General features: G+C 51.5%; 1 protein-coding gene across 1 annotated transcript in view; it reads right to left on the bottom strand.

Annotated features, from left to right (window-relative positions):
- The window catches only part of nlgn2b (neuroligin 2b), a 26,168-nt gene extending 10,775 nt beyond the window's left edge, over positions 1-15,393 (bottom strand). The window contains exons 1-3 of the mRNA XM_084698758.1: positions 14,935-15,393; positions 6,271-6,324; positions 512-661 (exon numbers count right to left, since the gene is read on the bottom strand). Coding sequence (XP_084554884.1) covers positions 512-661; positions 6,271-6,324; positions 14,935-15,265 — 535 coding nt within the window. The 5' untranslated portion in view covers positions 15,266-15,393. The remainder of the gene's footprint in view (positions 1-511; positions 662-6,270; positions 6,325-14,934) is intronic.
- Positions 15,394-21,936: the final 6,543 nt, after the last annotated feature.

Genomic DNA, 21,936 nt, shown 5'->3' with positions numbered 1-21,936 from the left:
ATCAAAGCTCTGGGACGTTTTAATATCGGGAGCAGGGGGATATGGAGATAAATATTTGTGTGTTTGTTTTCCCTACTGAGGTCTAAATCTGAATCTCCTACACGGTCCCTGTATGAGTCCTGACTTTCTTTCCCCTCCTCGTTGCTGCTCTGATAGGTTGAGACACTCCTGTTGCAACAAACAAGATCAGATTACCTAAGCTGGCAACCGCAGTGAAATACCCTGTCGTCTGTTTGCTAACACTTGTAGAAACAGCCTCAGAATAGCTGACCACAGTCTGACTTACTGGCTCCCAGCCTATGGATACCACACACACACACACAACCATACAGCATGCATGCCTTCACTCACATACACACGCAAAGCATCCACACACACTCACACACACACACACTCCATACTCTGGTCATGTTACCAATGCCCCCAGAAGGCTTTTGCCCTCGTCTTAGAAGACCTGTGAGTCACGATGATCCAAACAGGAAGTGATGGGTGTCTGCGGCGGCAGACTCACCGAGCACGCCCAGACGGTAGTTCATGGTGACCACAATGACGTTGCCGTAGGCTGAGAGGACGCTGGCGTCGAACATGTTCCCCGAGCCCTCCATGTAGGAGCCTCCGTGGACGAACAGCATCACAGGCTTCTTCCTGCGGTCACGGACATCTGGAGAGGAGGGGGGGGTAAACACACACACACACACAAGCACGCACACACACAGACACACACACAGACCCACACGCACACACACAGACACAAGCACACACATGATGAGGCATGACAAAACAGGTCCAAAGTCAAAAACAGATTTTTGGACAACTGCAACAAATCTCACAACCCAGTTGGAGCATTGAAAGCAGGTGATTCTTGCCTTCAAGCGAGTACAGTCAGACAAACATGATCTCACATCACTTTCCTGTCTGCTGGCTGTACATGGATGAATCACGTCTTTATATAGCTCCTAGATGCTACTGTTCCGCTGCTAGTTAGCGCAGTACCGTCTTATGCTAATCTCTACAGTCTAAAACATGCTCATGCCCTTCCTGCCAAACTGCTGATCAGACAGAACGGGAGGATGAGCTGAATGCATGATGGGTAGAGTAGCGTTGGAGGACGATAAGGAAGAAAGACTGTAGGTGTTGGGGGAATGTTGTGTGTTTGGTTGTAATATCCCCCTAGGCAATAAAGTTATATGTAATCTAATCTTAACTGATCGAATCTAATCTAAGAACAGGTTTGATCTTGGGCCCGGTGTGAAGTTTTCCTGCAGCTGTCTGTCATCCTGTCTTCTCTGCGTCTCTCCTCCTCTCTGTGTCGTCATGGTGACGCTCTCCCCTCCTCCTGCAGTGTAGTAGGACGTTCTGTGAATCTCAGAGCCCCGTCCCCCCTGCGTGGTCACATGGTACACTGTCTCTTCCTCTCTTTCTGTGCCTCTCTCTGTCTCTCGCTCTCTCTGAACCCCTCTCTCTTCCTCTTCACGTCTCTCTCTCTCTCTCTCTCACTCACTCTCTCTGGCTCTCCGTCTTTCTCAAGCTCTTTCTTTCTTTCTCTCTCTACTGCTCCATCTCCCTCTCTCTAGCTCTCTACATGTCTCCGTCTCTCTCACCCCCCCTCTCTCTCTTGCCCGCCCCCCGTCCGCCCGTCCGCCTGTGACCGTGGTGCATCCTGGGTGTCTTAATAAGGCCAGGCTGCCAGTGCAGCCCAGCTAGGCTAGGTGTCTGCTCTGTGCAGGGCCTGTGGATAATTCCTGTGAAAGCCAGACCAAGTGGAAAGATAAATAACAGCCACGGCATCTGTTTACACTGATGAGCTTCTGGAGAGAGATGAGAACGGAGAGACAGGAAGACAGGGGAGGGGGGGGGCAGAGGGGAGAGGGGAGAGAGAGCAAAGGAGAAAGATGAATTGACTGACAGAGAGACAGAGAGAGAGAGAAGTGGGACAGATAAGGGAAAGAGAGTGAGTGACGGAGAGAGAGAGAGAGAGAGAGAGAGAGAGAGAGAGAGAGAGAGGGACGACAGAGAGAGAGAGAGAGAGAGAGAGAGAGAGAGAGAGAGTAGAGAGAGTGACAGAGAGGGAAAGAGAGAGAGGGAGAGAGGGAGAGAGAGAGGGGAGAGGGACAGAGAGACAGGGGCTTTAGGTGGAGAAGAATAGAGAGATTGGGAGAGATCGTGTGTCAGGAAAATGGCAGGAGAGGATTAGATGAAACACAGACATAAACAGCAAGGTCCGTTCACGGACACAGAGATCCACACGCACACACGCACACACACACACGCACACACACACACACACACACACTCATGCATAGGCAGCTGCGATGCTGAGTCGCTATGGAAACTGCCTCCTCTCTCTGTAATAGAACCGCACCGGCCATTCCATTGCACTGACTCACTCGGTGCCTGTTGCCGTGGTAACACATTCTACTCACGTATTTGCACACTGCCTGCATCATCACCTGAATCTCAGGTTACACATGCGCAAGGACACATCCCTAACACACACACGCACACACGCACACACTCATACACGCACACAGGGATGCAAACACGCACCTATACACGCACACACACACTTACTATAAACACAATGCATCCTTGGCTCACATTTCAATGACATGTACATACATGCACTCCCACATTACACAACACATCCTATTATCTCTCTATCCCTCTGCCCTATTTCTCTCTCTCTCTCTCTCTCTCTCTCTCTCTCTCTCTCTCTCTCTCTCTCTCTCTGTCTCTCTCTCTCTCTCTCTGTCTTTCTTTCTTCGTTTTCAATCTATCTTAATTTCTCTCTCTCTCTCTCTCTCTCTCTCTCTCTCTCTCTCTCTCTCTCTCTCTCTCTCTCTCTCTCTCTCTTCTCTCTCCCGTTCTATCTATCTCTTTCACCTCTCTCTCCCTCCCTCTCTCTCTTTCTATCTCTCTCGCCCTCACTCTACCTTCCTCTCTCTCTCTCTCTCTCTCTCTCTCTCTCTCTCTCTCTCTCTCTCTCTCTCTCCCTCTCTCCCTGCCTCTCCCACATTTTCCCACCCTTTGTCCCCCTCTCTCCTGTGTATAGTGAGCCTGTGTTGATTTCCCAGAGGAGATGTAAACAAGTTCAATTACGACAGCATTACCAGAGCGTTGGAGCCCAGGGTGAGAGTGTGTTAATGGAGCCTCCATCACCAGATCCCCTCCACCCTCCTTCTCCTCCTTCTCCTCCTTCTCCTCCTCCTCCTTCTCCTCCTTCTCCTCCCTCCCTCCCTCCCTCCCTCCCTCCCTCCCTCCCTCCCTCCCTCCCTCCCTCCCTCCCTCCCTCCCTCCCTCCCTCCCTCCCTCCCTCCCTCCCTCCCTCACTCCCTCACTCCCTCCCTCCCTCCCTCCCTCCCTCCCTCCACCCTCTCTTTTTCCCCCTCACGGTGGTGGCTTCCCTCACCAGACATCCTCTGGCAGCATGTAGCTGCATGTACAGTGCCGTATGGAACAAATACAGTAATCTAGTTGTGTTCTCGTGTGTATACAGTTTACAGCGGTAACACAATAATCGCAGCTGTGTTCTGTACAGTAGAAAGCAGTGGAGCTCCAGTAAGGGGGTCACCTGCTTGGCCCACTCTCCCTCAGAGGCACAGCAGGGGCTGGAAGTGGCCGTCGGAGGCTAGGGGACTCCAGGGGGTCAGAGGGGGCCAGACTAAACACTTGACTGAAGGATTCGGCTTCTTCCATGGCTCTGCACTGTGGAGGCCAGCCGCTAGTGAGGAAGTCACTAAGAGTTGGAGAGTAATGGAGACTAATGGAGAGCCTGGGCAGAGTGAGTGTGTGTGTGTCTGAGTGCGTCTGTGTTTGTGTCTGAAAGTGTGTCTGAGTGTCTGAGTGTGCGAAGTAAGAGACAGAGGGACAAAGAGTGCTTGTGAAAAGTGTCCTCACGCATGTACTGGTGAATGATAAAGTGAAGGAGAGCATGTCATCTGGAGCTGTGTGGACCTTCAGTGATGGAGGCAGGGACAGGACAGAGCCCTGCTCAGATGGAGCAGGGAAGGAGAGTGGAGGAAAGGAGAGAGGGAGGGAGGGAGGCAGAGTGGAGGGAAGGACAGAGGGAGGGAGGCAGAGTGGAGGGAAGGAGAGAGGGAGGCAGAGTGGAGGGAAGGAGAGAGGGAGGCAGAGTGGAGGGAAGGACAGAGGGAGGCAGAGTGGAGGGAAGGAGAGAGGGAGGGAGGCAGAGTGGAGGGAAGGACAGAGGGAGGGAGGCAGAGTGGAGGGAAGGAGAGAGGGAGGCAGAGTGGAGGGAAGGAGAGAGGGAGGCAGAGTGGAGGGAAGGAGAGAGGGAGGGAGGGAGGCAGAGTGGAGGGAAGGACAGAGGGAGGGAGAGTTGAGGGAAGGATGGAGGGAGGGAGAGAGGAGGGAAGGAGAGAGGGAGGGAGGCAGAGTGGAGAGATGAAGGGATGAGGGGAAGGACGGATGGAGGAAAGGAAGTTAGGATGAAGGGAAGGATGAAAGAAAGGAAGGAAGGCGGAAAACAGTGAGGGAAGGAGGGATGGACGAAAGCAGGGAAGGAAGAAAGGAGGGATGAAGGGAGGGAGATTCACACTCAGCCCGGAGCCTGGAGCCCGGAGCCCGAAGTCCAAAGTCCGAAGCCCGGAGCCTAGGCCTGTGTAACAAGACCCTCACTGTCCTCCTGCATCAGAAACACACTAGCACACTATTCTCTCTCCCCGCTTCAATACCTCTCTCACTCTCTCCTCAGCAGCTCCTCTCTCTCTCTCTCTTTCTCTCTCTCTCTCTCTCTCCCTCTCGCTCTCTCTCTCTCTGTCTCTCTCTCCTCCCCCACTGCAGTGAATCCTGCTCCCTTCATCTCTTCCTCCCCCCTCTCTTCATAGGGGACTACATTCACTAGCTTTCTCTCTCTTCCCCCTCTTTCTCTCTCGTCTCCCTGTCTCTCTCTCTCTTCTGCATTTTCCTCTCTTTCAGAGCTCCATAAATGTCATTTCATCATGCACTCGTCTTCATCACGACTATTTTTTCCTCTTCTCCCTCTCCTCGCCCTCCCCTGTGCCCTCTCTCCTCTCTCTTTCATCTCTGCTCTGTCACTCTGCTGCTCCTCTCCAGATTCCTGTAGAAATCCTTTCCTCGGTTTCCACCAGAAGAAACCGCACAATTGGATTAGCTCAATCTGTCTCTTTTTAAACCATAGCAATTAAAGACGCGAGAATGTGAGCGTTTTAACACGCCAACCAAGCCTGTATGTGTACAAGTCATAATGTCCACATCATGTTTTCATACATACAGTATGAACTGCATGTATAAATATCTACACAGCTGAGCACAAACGCACACAGAGTCATGTACGCACACATTCTCTGTCCCTCTCCCCTCTCTCTCTCTCTCTCTCTCTCTCTCTCTCTCTCTCTCTCTCTCTCTCTCTCTCTCTCTCTCTATCTCTCTCTCTCTCTCTCTCTCTCTCTCTCTATTTCTCTCTCTCTCTCTCTCTATTTCTCTCTCTCTCTCTCTATCTCTGTCTCTCTCTCTCTCTCTCACACACAAACACACACACAGACACAGACATGGACTCACAAAGTCTGTCACACACACACACACACACACACACTTCTTTAAGGTGTATCAGTCGCTCTAGATTTCAGCAGGATTTTTTCCACTGAGCTGCCTGAGGGTCAGAGAGGTCCATGTCACCAGGCCCCCTGCCTTCTTTACGTAACAACTGAAACTAGGAAGGCTTCACTGTGGGAGTGACGGTCACGATGTAAGAACTGATTTGAAACATAATATTACACATAATAAAGTGAATTTAGAAGTGGACAAACCAAGACCACACACTAAGATCGATTCATTCTGTAAAACACTGACAGTGATTGTTCAGAGAGAGGATCAATGAGATTGTCAAATCTCCACCATATGGTTCATGAACCACTTATGTGACAACAAAGCTAGCTAGTTCAAAAGCACTGTTCTGGCTGTCTGTTCTGGCACACTGTGAATTAAAACCAAAGGGGTGTGTCTGTATGTGTAAGAGAGACATCGATAGAGAGAGTGAGAGAGAGCGAGAGAGAGGGAAAGAGGAAGAGAGAGAGAAACAGAGAGAGAGAGAGGGGGAGGAGTGGAGTGGGGCTCCTTTGAAAGGACACTATAATTGGGTATTGCCATCCCGAGCCAATTATAATCGTAATGAACAATTACAGACACAACCACATCACTTCACTTTGTTTTCTAATGTAAACACCCCCCCAATCCCCAATCCCATCCACAAAAATACAACGAAAATGCAAAAACATGCAACAAAAATACCTTCATCCCTGGGTCTGTTCATTGTCGTCTCCTCATGTTTTTTTGTGAGCGGACCTAAGATTAAGACAAGGGCAGGAGGGGAGGAGGGGAAGAAGAGAGGATGGGAGGGGGGAGGGGGGAGGAGGGGAGGGAGGGCAGAGGGAGGGGAGAGATAGAGAAAATACAGAATTCAAAAAGATTGCATCTGCTGAACAAGCTTAAAGAAAATCAAACAAACAAACAAACAAAAAACTAAGACAAAAGAAGCAAGAGATAACTATTCTCTCATTATGGAAAGACTCTGAGCAGCCAAGAGCAAAGGAAGTGAAGGAGCACTGGAAACCCAACTTGTCCTGAGGAGAGACCCAGATCAGCTGCTGCACACGCTCACAAGGGAGCCATGAACTGCCTGGTGAATGACCCTGGAGAACAGCTAGCATTGTTTCCTCTCTCTCTCTCTCTCTCTCTCTCTCTCTCTCTCTCTCTCTCTCTCTCTCTCTCTCTCTCTCTCCCTCTCTCTCTACCTCTCTCTCTACCCCTCCCTCCCTCCCTCCCTCCCTCCCTCCCTCCCTCCCTCCCTCCCTCCCTCTCTCTCTCTCTCTCTCTCTCTCTCTCTCTCTCTCTCTCTCTCTCTCTCTCTCTCTCTCTCTCTCTCTCCCTCTCTCTCTCTCTCTCTCTCTCTCTCTCTCTCTCTCTCTCTCTCTCTCTCTCTCTTTCTCTTTCTCTCTCTTTCTCTCTCTCCCTCTCCCTCCCTCTCTCTCTCTCTCTCTCCCTCTCTCTCTCCCTCTCTCTCTCTCTCTCTCTCTCTCCCTCCCTCTCTCTCTCTCTCTCTCTCTCTCTCTCTCTCTCTCTCTCTCTCTCTCTCTCTCTCTCTCTCTCTCTCTTTACCATGTGTTTCCTACACAGTAGGGCTTTGCAGAGGGAAAATCAATAGACAGAATCAAGCCATCATTCTTTGCGGTTTGAGAAAAAGTCGGGGAATGCCAAGCACGCTTGGAGCCTGTACCCACTTAGCTCAGCTCTCCCTCCCTTTCGGGTCAGACCCCCATGGCCTCCGATCAGCTGGGAGCGGGGCTAACCAACATCCTGGATGTGATCACATACAAACTTGCAAACCATTGGTCCAGCTGACACTGACGGTCACGTCTACAGTACTCCCACACCATCTGTCGCCTCTGTTAAACAAGTGCCCCTCTCTGCCTCAAATTGAGGATTCGTTTGGAGAAATGATCGTGACGGTCTTGTTTTAAAAACCCCAGTAATGTTGTGTTTTCTTCAGACCTACAACCTGGACGAGAAGCTGAGATATGAACACCATACCGGGGTCAAAGCTGGCACCAACAAGATTATTGGTGTTTTAAACCAACACAGCCATGAAACCTTTACGCCTTGTTACGGGTAAAGTTTAGGAAAATGTATTTGTAAACAAAGTATCAAAATTAGGTTTGACTGTTTTGCACACCACAAAGGTTAGAGAGTGCGTGATGAGCAGGAGACAGACAGGCAGGAAGGAGACAGACAGGCTGGGAGACAGACAGGAGACAGACAGACAGACAGACAGACAGACAGACAGACAGGCAGACAGACAGGAGACAGACAGGCTGGGAGTCAGACAGGCAGGCAGGCAGGCAGGAGACAGACAGACAGACAGACAGACAGACAGACAGACAGACAGACAGACAGACAGACAGACAGACAGACAGACAGACAGACAGACAGACAGACAGACAGACAGACAGACAGGAGACAGACAGGCTCTGGGTGCTGTGTTGAAACAGCGACCCGGGGAATCAGTAGACGGAGTGAAGAAATGCAGCAGGGTCACACCAATGGCCCCCATTAAGCTTTAACAGTGCCAGCTGGTGACCCTGCGAAGGGCCAGGCCAATGACAAGCTCTATCAGAGTGAACCAGAAGAGCCCTGAGGAGACTGTGGATGTAAGCCTGCCAGATAGAGATCCTGCTCATTTGTTTCTGGTCTGGGTCTGTCAGGAGAGCCCCCTCTCTCCCCCCTCCTCTCTCTCTCTCTCTCTCTCTCTCTCTCTCTCTCTCTCTCACAAACACCTTAGCTTCTACACAGCCTCCTCAATCACTGCTGAAGTCCCCACTATCTCACCAGGCTCCTCCGTCACACACACACACACACACACTTTCACTAGACACACATATATACACACACACACACACACACACACACACACACACACACACACACACACACACACAGACACACAGGCACACATACATCCTTAAATCCACAGCCACACACAGCACACCCACACACTCTCCTGTGGCAATACACTGCACTCTGTCACTCAAGCGCCACAAGCTAAAAAAGCGGTGTGTCTGAGTGCTCCGGTGCTGTGTAATGACTCCCTCTGTGCTCGGAGCACACTGGACACACATTGTCTCAGCTCAGCGACATCTACTCTATACTCAGGGTCTGAGAAGCACAGACTCCAAGCCCCTCCCAGCTCTCTGGGTCCATCTCACTAGCAACTCCCCGGGGTTACCCTGATGAGCTCCAGCTATGTCCTCGCTCTCTCTCTGCTCTCTCTCTCTCTCTCTCTCTCTCTCTCTCTCTCTCTCTCTCTCTCTCTCTCTCTCTCTCTCTGCTCTCTCTCTGCTCTCTCTCTCTCTCTGCTCTCTCTCTGCTCTCTCTCTGCTCTCTCTCTCTCTCTCTCTCTCTCTCTTTCTCTCTCTCTATCTCTCTCTCTCTCTCTCTGCTCTCCTTCTCGCTCTTTCTCTCTGCTCTCTCTCTCTCTCTGCTCTCTCTCTTTGCTCTCTCTCTCTGTCTCTCTCTCTCTTTCTCTGCTCTCTGTCTCTCTCTCTGCTCTCCTTCTCGCTCTTTCTCTTTGCTCTCTCTCTCTGTCTCTCTCTCTTTCTTTGCTCTCTGTCTCTCTCTCTCTTTCTCTGCTCTCTTTATGCTCTATCTATCTCTTTCTCTTTTTCTGCTCTCTCTATGCTCCATCTCTCTCTGCTATCTCTCTGCTATCTCTCTGCTCTCTCTCTGTCTCTCTTTCCATGCTCTCTCTCTCTTTCTCTGCTCTATCTCTTCCCTATTACTGCTCCCATCACCCCCCCCCCCCCCTCCTCCCTAACCCTCTCCTCACTCCCCTCATCAAAGCTTCCATCTCAGCCTGGTTCCTCACTACTGCCTTGTTATGAGTTTAAGGATCAATGCTGACGAGATTTACTCCGTCTCCTACCACTCCCTGATATGAGAGGGCTGCTTCCAGGAAAGGCCTGCTTGGTCCCCCACATCCTCCCCGGCCGGCAGCACTCTAAAGCCACACCTAACTGCATGATGGGAAGCTTTCAGGTTCCGACACCCATTAGAGAGGTCTGGAGCAGACCTCAGAGACTGGGATCAGAGGAGGTCGAACCTGGGCACACAGGGAGGAGGAGGCTGGGACTCCTGCCTGTCTGTCTGTCTGTCTGTCTGTCTATCTGTCTGTCTATCTTGTATATATACATATATATATAAACCTTCTGATTGGTAGCCCGATTCCCTAACTGCTCAGCCATCTGACCAAGCCTATATACAGTAATTATTGTACATGTGTTCACGTGTGGGATTGCTTTTTAGTCTATGTGTACTGCTGCTGCCTCGCTGAAGAAACATCAAGGCATCTTGAGCTGAAAGATACCCTGTCTCTAAAGACTCTATTTTTCATCTAACTATGTCTGTCTATGTCTGTCTATGTCTGTCTATGTCTATCTATGTCTGTCTATGTTCCCTGCCTTCTGATAAGTTGTCAGACAGGGGGAAATGTGTGTTGGTGGTGCCTTAGGGGGTTGGTGTTGGTGGTGGTGAGGGACGACAGGTTGAGAGCACTCCGGATGTTTCCAGAGTGCATTCGACAGTAGGTTTTGGGACGCTGCGAGCAGGTGTGACAGCAGACGCAGGTCCCGGAGCAGAAGCTGACATGGAGACACACCAGACTGTGGTGATGCTGACAGTCTCATCATGTCACCTGCTCGGGCCTCCTCTCTGCGCCCCCCTCGCCCGGCCCCCTCGCCCGGCCCCCTCGCCCGGCCCCCTCGCCCGGCCCCCTCGCCCGGCCCCCTCGCCCGGCCCCCTCACAGCTCCAGACAGACAGCCACACACTCGGTGAGGAGTGCCTGCTCCTGGTGACTCAGTCCTCCCCGGAGCCTCCCTATCGCCGGGCTTGAACTCGTGGGTAGGCCTGGCTCTGAACCAGCACAGCCAAGCAGCCCTGCTCTGCCTGTCTCCACATACCCCAGGGTCCGGTTAAATTAGGGAAAACAAAAATTTTTGTTCTCATGTTCTTACCTTTAGGGTATTCCCCCAATTTTTTTAAACCAATATTAAGTGTAATAGCAAAGAAATAGATGCGGGCAACATCAATGGCATGATGCAACCATGAAACCATGAAACTATTTATGAATTTTTTATCGCTACTCCTAAAGCAGGGATCGTAAACAATGTAAACATGCAGATGTTAAATACAGTATACGTTCAGATGCTTTGGAGCTAGTATAACAGCAGGTTCCTGTCTCATCCAATTAGGATTCAGCAGGACTCTGAGTGACAGATGATGTAATGGGCTGGTGTTTAATGAAATCCAGGCATGAACAGATGAACACAGATGAACATGTATCCTCAGTCAGCCAACTTGTGTCAGCCAGCATGCAGAGCTCTCACGATCCACCGCACACACACACACACACACACACACACACACACGCACACACGCACACACACACACACAATGTGCGATGTACAACACCCCCCCCACATGCAGAGCTGTCTCCAGGGCTTCTGCTTAGTTCAGTGATCCACAAGTCCCCTATACACACTGGCTCCTATCCTTCTCCATCCTCCCAACCCTCTCCTCTCCATCCTGCCAACCCTCTCCTCTCCCTCCCCTCTCCCTCTCCCTGTCCCCTCTCCCTCTCCCAGGATGAGTTAAGAGGATGGAGCAGCAATGTCACGTTCGTTGTGTTAGTGTTTGTTTGACAAGGTGTCAGACACAGTCCCCCCCCCCCACCAAGACAGATGTTCCCAGTAGTTCCAGTCCCCCCAGTCCACCCTCCCCCGTCTCTTCCTCTCTCCCTCTATCTCCTACTCCCTCCACCTGCTCTCCTTATCCTCTCCTTCTCCTCCATTACTCCCCCTCCCCCTCCTAATTTCCTCTCCTCCTCTCCTTCTCCCCCTCCCTTCCACTTCCTCCAGCCTCTCCAATACACCTTCTCCTTCTCCCTTCCTCCTCCCCCTTCTCTCCTCCCCCTCCGCCTTTCCCTTCCTCTTTCCCTGTCCTCCTCCCTCTCCCCCCCCCCCCCCCTGTCCTCTCCCTGCTGCCCCCGCCTGCTGAAATATGGTTTTTAATAAAGACCCAGGACGGTAAACGGCCGCTTCGCCGGCAATAAAAATAAAGGATGTGAGGAAGAGGAGCTGTGGGGCTGAGTCTGGGGGAGACAGGAAAGCAATGACACTGACATCCCATCCAGCATCTGGCTGTACCTACAGCAGGCCTACATGAAAGACCCTGGCACAGCTGGGCCAAATACAGATACTCTGTGTGTGTGTGTGTGTGTCTGCCTGTGTATGTATATATGTGTTTGTTGTGTGTGTGTGTGTGTTTGGGTGTGTGAGCGCGTGAACTTGCTCCTCGCTGTAACGTTAGGTCAGCTTTGTTTTCATTATTTCGGAAAAGCTATTTGAATTTCATTTGAGTGGAGGGAGCAGCCAGCGACACAACGGCCTGATGACGAAGGACGTGGAGATGATTAGCATTCAGAGCAGTGACCTCCTCTAACACATCCTGCACGCAGAAGAGGGAGGGGGAGAGGAGGGGGAGCGACGAGAGGAAGGAGAGAGGATGAGGTCGGAAGAGAAGATGAGGGGGAGGAGGTGGAGGGAGGTGAGGAAGGGGGAGAGGAGAAGGAGGAGGGAGAAGGAGGACGAGAAGAGGGGAGGAGGAGAGGGGAGGAGGAGAAAGAGGGAGGATGAAGAGGAGGAGGAAGGAAGAAGTGGCTAGAGGAGCATGGTTATACCAGGGAGGTGAGAGCTCAGCAATGCTACAGTCTTCCAGAATGTTTCTCTATGTCATAAACACTTGGAAAGAGATTGTGTTTTCTATGACCATTTTTAGATGGTTCAGGATCATACTGAAGTTCAGACAGAAGTTCTACACAGTAGAGCACATGAAGGTATAGCTGAAGATAGATAGTGAACATAAGAACAAGGTACAGGATATGTATGGTATGGTCGTGTACACGTAACAACCTTCCTGGGTATGTGGGACAGGGTTTAGAAAAATGATGTCACGACAAGTTTAGAAAATAAACGTTTTTTTTCTATTCATGATCATTTACGTCATCCGAGCACATGTGAACAAACACAAATGATTAAAGCAGCGCTGATCCGCGGAGTCAAGGACGGTGTGAGGAGGGCCTGTAACAGGAAAGAGGCAGACCGACAGGAACACTCTCTACATGCGCTGAAACAACATCATCCCTCACAGGAACTCTCCAGAGAGACGTATACACACACACACACACACACACAGAGAGAGAGACCTGCTCCCAGGACTCTGGTCCAGGCCTCTCTCCCTGGCTGTGTCTGGGGAGGTGTAGGACATGGTGGAGAAGAAAGGTCTGCTGTCTGCCAGTACGGATGAGCATCACAATTACTGTACGCTCCCATCGCCCTGCTCCAGCTCTCGCAGGGCGGAGAGAACTTGGACAATATGTACCGCGCGGCCCTCGATGACCTATTTTAACAGCATCCAGCGATGGATGGAGGTGCTGCCTCACTCGACAAAACGATTAGAGACTTTTGGCCAAGTTGGCCGAGGCCGTGGCTAATTTCAGCCGTGTTTAGTTGGCTTTCGATCTCGACCTGGAGATGCTTGGTTTCAAAGGCGTTCCCCCCCCCCCTTTCACTGTACGGGGTATTAGCTAAAGCTGGAGTATGTAGGCTAATTAGCCAGCGCGTGTCGAGCTAGCTAGCTTCTGCAGAGGCTGCCTCCTCTGTCTCATTTCCCCTGCAGAACAATCCTGATCCAATTTCCACCAGATCAAGGGCTGCTAGGATAGCAAAAAATAGAATAATTTGTTTGAGGTTTGTTCTTGCATCAAAGGCAATTCACACAATAGTTCCTCTGCAGCGTCAACCGCTAGTTATTTAATAATTTGTTCCTATCGCGAAGCCCATCCTCGCACTCCTCATATCCACAACCCCCATAATCACCCAAATCTACATTTATATTATACTCAAATGGCTATTGAGCAGTTACCATCTCTTTGTTTGCCATGGAGCCTATTGATCGGAAGAAAGAGGAAATGAATGTGGATTGCAGCCAAGGCTTGGGCCGAGTAGATTGTGATGTCACTTCCTGCAACAGGCTTTTAGGCTAAGTGAAAACAGATTAGGGGTGAAAGGGAAGCTGGTCAGGTAGAAGTGAGAGGATCTCTCTCCCTGATCTCACTAAGAGACAGCAGAGTCCTGGAGGATCTCTCTCCCTGATCTCAATAACAGACAGCAGAGTCCTGCCACACCACTTTTAACAAACATCTCATTCAACATCGCTTTCATATTTAAACGATTCTGACATATTTAGGAGACTAAGGAGGATTGCAGTTATGCCAGAGCAAGACTGACAGACTGAGATTTGGACAAGGAAATCACAGGAAAACCAGAAGTCCCGGAACACATGTGAAATGCAGGATTCTCCTTGAGGTTCTTAATAATTACATTTCACGTTTCTGTGCACTAATTCCACATTCTGCTCTCCAATTAAACTGCAATCCTGACATGAGTCTGAGTCCACACTCCTCGATCAGCCTGGGTTTAGTTACTACTCTTGCATCCTAAAAGCTTTGACTCTATGAAACTGAAATGAACTTCTTAAGGTGTTCCACTTATCATAATTAACACATTTCATCCTGGCCTGTGCATTTGAATCGGCCGTTCGGGACTAACAGGTTTAAGGTTGAGTGAACACCTTAGATCTCAGGAGGATGAAGGCTGACACCATTCAGATGAACGCCCTTGATACCAGGGCGTCTGCTGGGCAGCAAGGCAGAAATCTCAGAACTATATTTAGAATATCTTTGATTCGAACAGGACAGTGCTATTGTTTTGCGGAGGGCTCAAAGGAGAAACCAATATAGCCCAACATCAGACAGTAAAGATTCTCTTGTGTATCCATACGACTCATCTATTTGTTTCATTAGAGGGACATCTTTTTCCATTTCATACTGTGTCCTAGATTCCTTCCCTGCCAAGCAACACATTTATTTTTATATCAATATTTTGTAGTCCATTTTGTTGCTGAAACGTCAATATAATGTTAAAAACAAATATCCACATCAGAATGATCTTTTAACCTTACATGAACATGTGCTAATTTAGCAGACGCTTTTATCCAAAGCGACTTCCAAGAGAGAGCTTTAAAAAAGTGCATAGGTCAATGATCATAAACAACGAGATAGCCCCAAAAACATTGTGGGTAGCCAAAACATGAAGCACACATTATGAAAAGCAAATAAGTGCCAATGGGAAGAAAACATAAGAGCATGTATGTTTAATTGTAACAAGTTACAATTAAACAACATGAACCTCAAAAGTGCAAGAGTGTACCTGTAGAAAAAGCAAGCAACAATGATTCTCAAGGTTTCCCTGTATGATGGTGATAGTCGGGGTTCCGGAACTCACCGTCCTCCGTGGGCACATACACGTTGAGGTACAGGCAGTCCTCGCTCTGGTTCTGGACGTAGCCGGCCGCCGCGTCCAGGTTGTCGGTGAACCACACGGGCAGCATGATCTCCGGCAGCACGCCGTGCACGTTCTGGGGGCACACGGGCGCAAACTGCGTGGCGTTGCGGATCCCCTGCCAGGAGCCCGGGGCCTCGGGGGGCTGGAAGCGCCGCTCGCCCACGGGGGGAGTGGCGTAGGGCACGCCCAAGTACTGCTCCACCGGGCCCAGGATCTCGTTGTTCAGATCCTTCCGGATCCCCCGTAGCTTGCCGTAACCCGTGGTGACCATGGGGTACTTCCCAGAGTTCTGGTCGGGTCTCTGGCCGGAGGAGAGGGTGAGGGTGAGGGTGAGAGTGAGGAGCCACAGCTTGGAGGGGCCGCAGGCCCCGCCCCCAGGGCTGGAAGCCAGAGCCCCGGCAACACCCTGGCCCCCTGGGCTACGCACACCAAACACTGACATGTCCTCTGGCTCTACAGGCCAACCAAACCAAACTAGACAAGGAGTTCAGTTCTGGACAAGAGGAAGGGAAAACAGCCCCTGGAAAACCCCCTGGAGACCTGGCAAAGGGAGATGCTGGGTGTGTTTCTGGAGGGCGTCAGATATACAGGAGGAGGCGGCCTAGCATGGTGGGGGGGAGGAGGTATGGTGAGGGGGCGGGACCACGGGCATGCTTAGGTAGACTCTGTGGGTGGGTCCATCCTCCTAGGGGCTCCTGATTGGCCCGCTGCAGACTGACAGCTTCCACAGCCAACCGCCACACCTGGAAGGGACACAAACAAACCACCGATTAAAATCACTGTGTAATATATGCATGTGTGTGTGTAGGAGAACAGCTGTTCGTTAGATATTCATACATCACCCAGATTTGCATAGAAGCATGCAGGGTTACCATTAAATCATGAGCATATTGCTGTTCCAAACAACCCTTGCAGACAAAGACATTGTTGCTTGCATGCACTCCCAGATAGCTACGGTATATGCTTCCAAGCAACGGCACCTTGAAGCCTAAAACCCTTGCTGTGTAATTGACTCGACTCCTCAGACAACACGACAGCAATAAAAGCCTGTTGACGCATCCATCAAGGGGACGGGAAAGCATGACACCTCACCCCCCCTCACGCTCCTCCATCTACCCCACCTCTCTTCCCTCACCCGCCTCCTTCCCATCATCCACCTTAGTCACCCTCCCTCCCTCACCCTCCTCTTTCCCTCCCCTCATCCACCTCTTCACCCTCCTCCCTCCCCTCCCCTCCCCTCACACTCCCTCCCTCTTCACCCTCCTCCTCCTTTTCTCCCTCTCCTCCCATCCTCCCCTCCCCTCCCTCCCTCCCATCCTCCCCTCCCCTCCCTCCCCCCTCTCCCTCCCTCCCTCCCTCCCTCTCCTCTCCCCTCCCTCCCTCCCTCCCCCTCTCCCCCTCTCCCTCCCTCCCTCCCTCCCTCCCCTCTCCCTCCCTCCCTCCCTCCCTCCCTCCCTCCCTCTCCTCTCCCCTCCCTCCCTCCCTCCCTCCCTCCCTCCCTCCCTCCCTCCCTCCCTCCCCTCTCCCTCCCTCCCTCCCTCCCTCCCCTCTCCCTCCCTCCCTCCCTCCCTCCCTCCCCTCTCCCTCCCTCCCTCCCTCCCTCCCTCCCTCCCTCCCTCCCTCCCTCCCTCCCTCCCTCCCTCCCCTCCCTCCCTCCCCCCTCTCCCTCCTCAGTGTCTAGGCTGTGATTCTTCCTGGCTCCTCATGGTTCCAGTGGAACAGGAACGTTAATCCCACTCTGGTTCTGGGAGATGGAGCCGTTTAGGCGTGATAAAGACTTTATGTGGAGCTCACTGTCTACTGAATACACCCTACATACACACACAAGCAGACACGCACAGCACCCCCCCACACACATATACACACACAGCAGACACGCACAGCCCCACCCCCACCCACACACACACAGCAGACACGCACTGCGCCCCCCCACACACACACACACACACACACATATACACACACAGCACACACGCACTGTCCCCCCCCCCCCCCCCACACACACACACACACACACACATACACACAAGCACAAACAAGCACACACAGCCCCTCTGGCCCCCAAACACAAATACAGCTCCCCTGATCCCAAACACACACACACCACCACCACACGCCCCCCCCCCACACACACACACACACACACCCTGACACAAACAAACATGCAGCAGATCCCTTACATAGACATAGAGAAAGGACTCACGTGCCAATTCATGTTTGAGAGGATTTACAGACACCTGGCCACTGAAGAGCCAGCCCATGCCAGCTAACAATTAAACCGTGTTTAGGATCCAGGCTATTAAAACAATGAAGTATGGTGATGGCTGTGATCACTGCAGGCATTTCTACCAGCTGGAAGGAAGCATCTGCACCTCATGATGGGTGTGAACTCATCGTTTTGGAAAATATGCTGAGTTGGAATCCTTTTAGGTGCCTCCGATTCGAGTAAGTAATCCGAGGTGGTTTTTCAGGGAGGTCCTGTGTGGTTCGATCCTTTGGCGTGGTGCTTTATGGAACTGCGATGTTTCGGTTTTGTCTTGCAGATGTATGATAATCACATGTGTGAATCACCATTGTAATGAGAGCCCTCTGTCTTCACTATGATTATTGAAGATTTGAAAGTGCAGTTATCCATGCATATTTATCAGAGATAATTAAGGCTTGCATATCTCTCCTGGCGGGTTGAAATTAGATTTTATAAATATGCATTTGTTTTTTTTAACCCCGCATCCCCAACCGAAGCAAAAACAAAACACAACAAGACACAACAAAACAAGAAAGCGGCCAATGAGAAGAGAGGACGACTCGCGCCAGCTACAGGATGAACCATTCACACCTCCAAAATGGCCGCCCCTGCCCCCAACCCTTACAGACATCTGCACCTCAGATCATACACGGTGGTAAAGGTCGGGTAGATACACAATACTCCATGATATGTCATGAATATTGGACACAGCTGGAGGGCAATTTGACGCAAATAGCGGAGACTTTGCCTAGAGACATTGCATTCATATTACATCGCGGAGGTGAGAACATTGTTTGCTGTTTGTTGTGTGTGAGGTGATGAGGAGTGTGATATTGTTGCAGGGGCTGCAGCGGTGTCAAGCCGCTAGCATGAAGGCTGTACAGCGCAGACAGCAGGACTCCTGTGCTAGCGGGCGTAATGATGGATTACACTCTCGGGAGCTGCCAATAGGAAATGCTTACATTTCCTCTTCAATAAGGACCAGGCAGCTAGAAGGAGGCACAGCAGCTTCACTTCCACACTCCCGCACACACGTTTACACTTTGGACACACACGCGAGCGTGCAAACGCACGCCCGCGCACACACATGGGCCACGCACGTCTGTGTGCACTCACTTGTACGTGCCCCCCCCCCCCCACACACACACACACACACACACATATGCCGTATAAAGCCTCCAAGAGACAGGTTTATTTATAATATCAGCGTGATAAGGTCACCTCATAAATCACTCACAGATAATATTTCTCTGAGGTCTGAGGGTGCGGGTGTGTAGGTCTGTTCTGTTAGTCAGCAGGGGGAGGCTGCTCTGTGGGTTAGCCCCGCTCAGCATTAGCGGTAGCATGTAGCTCCCAGGGCAGAGTCAAACCAGTGGGCCTTATTGATTAGCTTAGCATGGGTCAGGGTTGGGTCCAGAACGCACACTATCTGTCTGACAGACTTCCATCTTGACTGTATCCCTGTGTGAGCGAGCTAGACACACACACACACAGACACAGACACACAGACACACAACACGCACAATGTCTAAAACACACCCCACACGCAGAGCGGTCTCCAGGCACTCTGCTTAGTTCAGTGATCCACAGTCCTCCAACACAAATGGGGCAGGACTGAAGCCAGCCCAGTGATTAGTGAGCCTGTGTATTCAGACGAGAAGCCTCATCCACCACAGTGTTTGATGCCGCAGCCTCGGCTGCCTCCAGCCCAGAGTCAGCCTCAGCTGCCTCTAGCAGAGTCAGAGGAGGTCTGGAGAGGACGAACGGTCAGAGCGAGCCGTGAAGCCCCCGCCGAACGCTGGCGTTCGAACAAACGCCGTGTCGTAAGCTCCTTTGTCTCAGCCGCGGGTATTAAAAAACACATGCGACTGTTTCGGCATTCAAGCTGTTGTCCTGTGTTCGTGTGTCCACGGTGAGCGCTCTCAGGAAGTGACATCACAATCCACTCTCACCAGCCAGGGAACAGGAGGGCAGGTTAGCGAGAGGAGGGATCGCCCTTCGTAAACGTTCACATGAACGCGAATCAGACAGTGAACCGTGCAAGTCAAAAACGCACAAAGTGCCCACAGGCACCCGCGCGCACTGTTGTGTACTGTTAGACCACTGAGGCTACAAGCTGACCACACACCTGACAGCACACACAGCAAACCTGCACACACACACACACACACACACAGCAAACCTGCACACACACACACACACACACACAGCAAACCTGCACACACACACACACACACACACACATCAAACCTGCACACACACACACACACACACACACACAGCAAACCTGCACACACACACACACACACATCAAAATAATATAAAAACCTTGGTAATTCAAATTTAATGTGATTCTTAGTTAATCTATTCCTGGTTAATCTGGAGGGGAGAGTGACGCTCTCTCTCCTCGAGAATCTCGTCCTCTCTTCAATCTATTCTTAGAAAATCTACTCTGGACAGCCGTGTTTCAAAGAAGGTTAATCTGTCGGAGAAAATAATCATTTTAGGATGTTATTTCGTTCAGTTGCAGTGTTAATTTCAGGGTGACCTCATAATTAAGGCCGACCGCTGGGTTGCCAGTGCTCACAAAGGCCGGGAGCTTGAAGCCACATTCTTCTCTGTTCAGGAGAGACGTTTCAGACAGCTGAGTACACCACCTCATCCTCTTGTCTCCTCTCTCTCTCCCTCCCCCCCATCCCACCACCCCCTCTTCTCCATCCATCCCTCCATCCATCCCTCCTCCTCCTCACCTCTCCTCACTTCCCCCTCCACCACACCCTCTTCTCCATCCATCCCTCCCTCCCTCCTCCTCACCTCACATTTAGTAGACGCTCTTATCCAGAGCGACTTACAGTAAGTACAGGGACATTCCCCCCCGAGGCAAGTAGGGTGAAGTGCCTTGCACAAAGACACAACGTCATTTGGCACGGTGGGGAATCGGTCTGGCCACCTTCTGATAACTAGCCCAACTCCCTCACCGCTCAGCCATCTGACTCCTTCATATTCCTCTCCCCTTCTGACTCCTCTCTCCTTACCCCTCCTCTCAATTTCGAGATTACAGAAAAAAACACAGATCCCCTTTCACTCTTGTGGTAGTCATTAACCCAAAGTTCAACTGTAACTTCATCAGAGGCATTTTGAAAACTTTCTGGGGAGAGAGGAAGTCTACCAGGGTCTGACGGCGGATGCGGGATGCTTATGTCCCTTGAACCCTTTCTGTTCTCCTTCTCCTTTCCTTCCTACCAGGCCAGGATGCTGAGCGACATGTCACAGCACGAGACAAACAATCAGATAAACAAGCTCATGAATAATCAAACACAAGCCAATTAGGGGTGGTCTAATGAAGCAGGAGGGGAGGTCGTTAACAAGCAGAGGACAGACATGTCAGAGATGGAAGAGGAGGATGGGGAGGAGGGTGAGGAGGATGGGGAGGAGGGGGAGGAGGGTGAGGAGGATGGGGAGGAGGGGGAGGAGGGTGAGGAGGAGGAGGAGGAGTGGGAGAAGGGGGAGAAGAACCTGTCCCTTGCTTGGCGAGGACACCCATCAATGCGGTGCCCACTGTTGTGTACTGTTAGACCACTGAGGCTACAAACTGACGCCACACCTGACCGCACACACACAGCAAACCTGCACACACACACACACACACACACATCAAACCTGCACACACACACACACACACACACACACACAGCAAACCTGCACACACACACACACACACAGCAAACCTGCACACACACACACACACATCAAACCCGCGCAGACACACATGTAGCACACACACATACAGTACTCACCCTCCTCCACTCTCACCCACACTCACTGTCCAGAGACAGAGAGAGAAACAGAGATTTACAAAAAACACGGAGAAAGACAGAGAGTTAGTGAGAGAGAGGGAAACAAAGAGAGAAAAAGAGAGAGAGAATGCTGGGGGGCTGGGGGACGGGGGGGCTGGGGGACGAGGGGGATGGGGGACGGGGGGGCTGGGGGACGAGGGGGCTGGGGGATGAGGGGGCAGGGGGGCTGGGGGACAAGGGGGCTGAGGGGCTGGGGGGCTGGGGGACGAGGGGGCTGGGGGGCGGGGGACGAGGGGGCGGGGGGACGGGGGTGCCTTGAGCTGCAGACAGCTTCACACAGACCCAGGAGGAGAACACAGGCAGGACCACATCCTGTTGTAGTGTGCGCTTGTGTGTCTGCCTGTCACAGTACATGTGGATGTGCTTGTCAGTGTGAGAGTTTGTGTCTGTACCACCCTGCATACAAGAGACACCGTAGGAGCCAGGCACTGTGTGTGAGAGAGTGAGGGAGAGAGAGAGTGTGTGAGAGTGAGTGAGGGAGAGAGTGTGTGTGAGAGTGAGGGAGAGAGAGAGTGTGTGTGAGTGACGGGGAGAGAGTGTGTGTCTGTGTGAGTAAGTGAGGGACAGAGAGAGTGTGTGTGTGAGAGTGAGGCAGAGAGAGAGTGTGTGTGTGAGAGTGAGGGAGAGAGAGTGTGTGTGAGTGAGTGAGGGAGAGAGAGAGTGTGTCTGTGTGAGTAAGTGAGGGAGAGAGAGAGTGTGTGTGTGAGAGTGAGGGAGAGAGAGAGTGTGTGTGTGAGAGTGAGGGAGAGAGATTGTGTGTGAGAGTGAGGGAGAGAGAGTGTGTGTCTGTGTGAGTGAGGGAGAGTGTGTGTGTGTGAGAGTGAGGGAGAGAGAGAGTGT

The sequence above is a fragment of the Hypomesus nipponensis genome, chromosome 5 (assembly GCF_054491055.1).
Source record: "Hypomesus nipponensis isolate SF chromosome 5, ASM5449105v1, whole genome shotgun sequence".
NCBI lineage: Eukaryota > Metazoa > Chordata > Actinopteri > Osmeriformes > Osmeridae > Hypomesus > Hypomesus nipponensis.
This window is presented reverse-complemented; position numbering and strand designations above follow the sequence as displayed.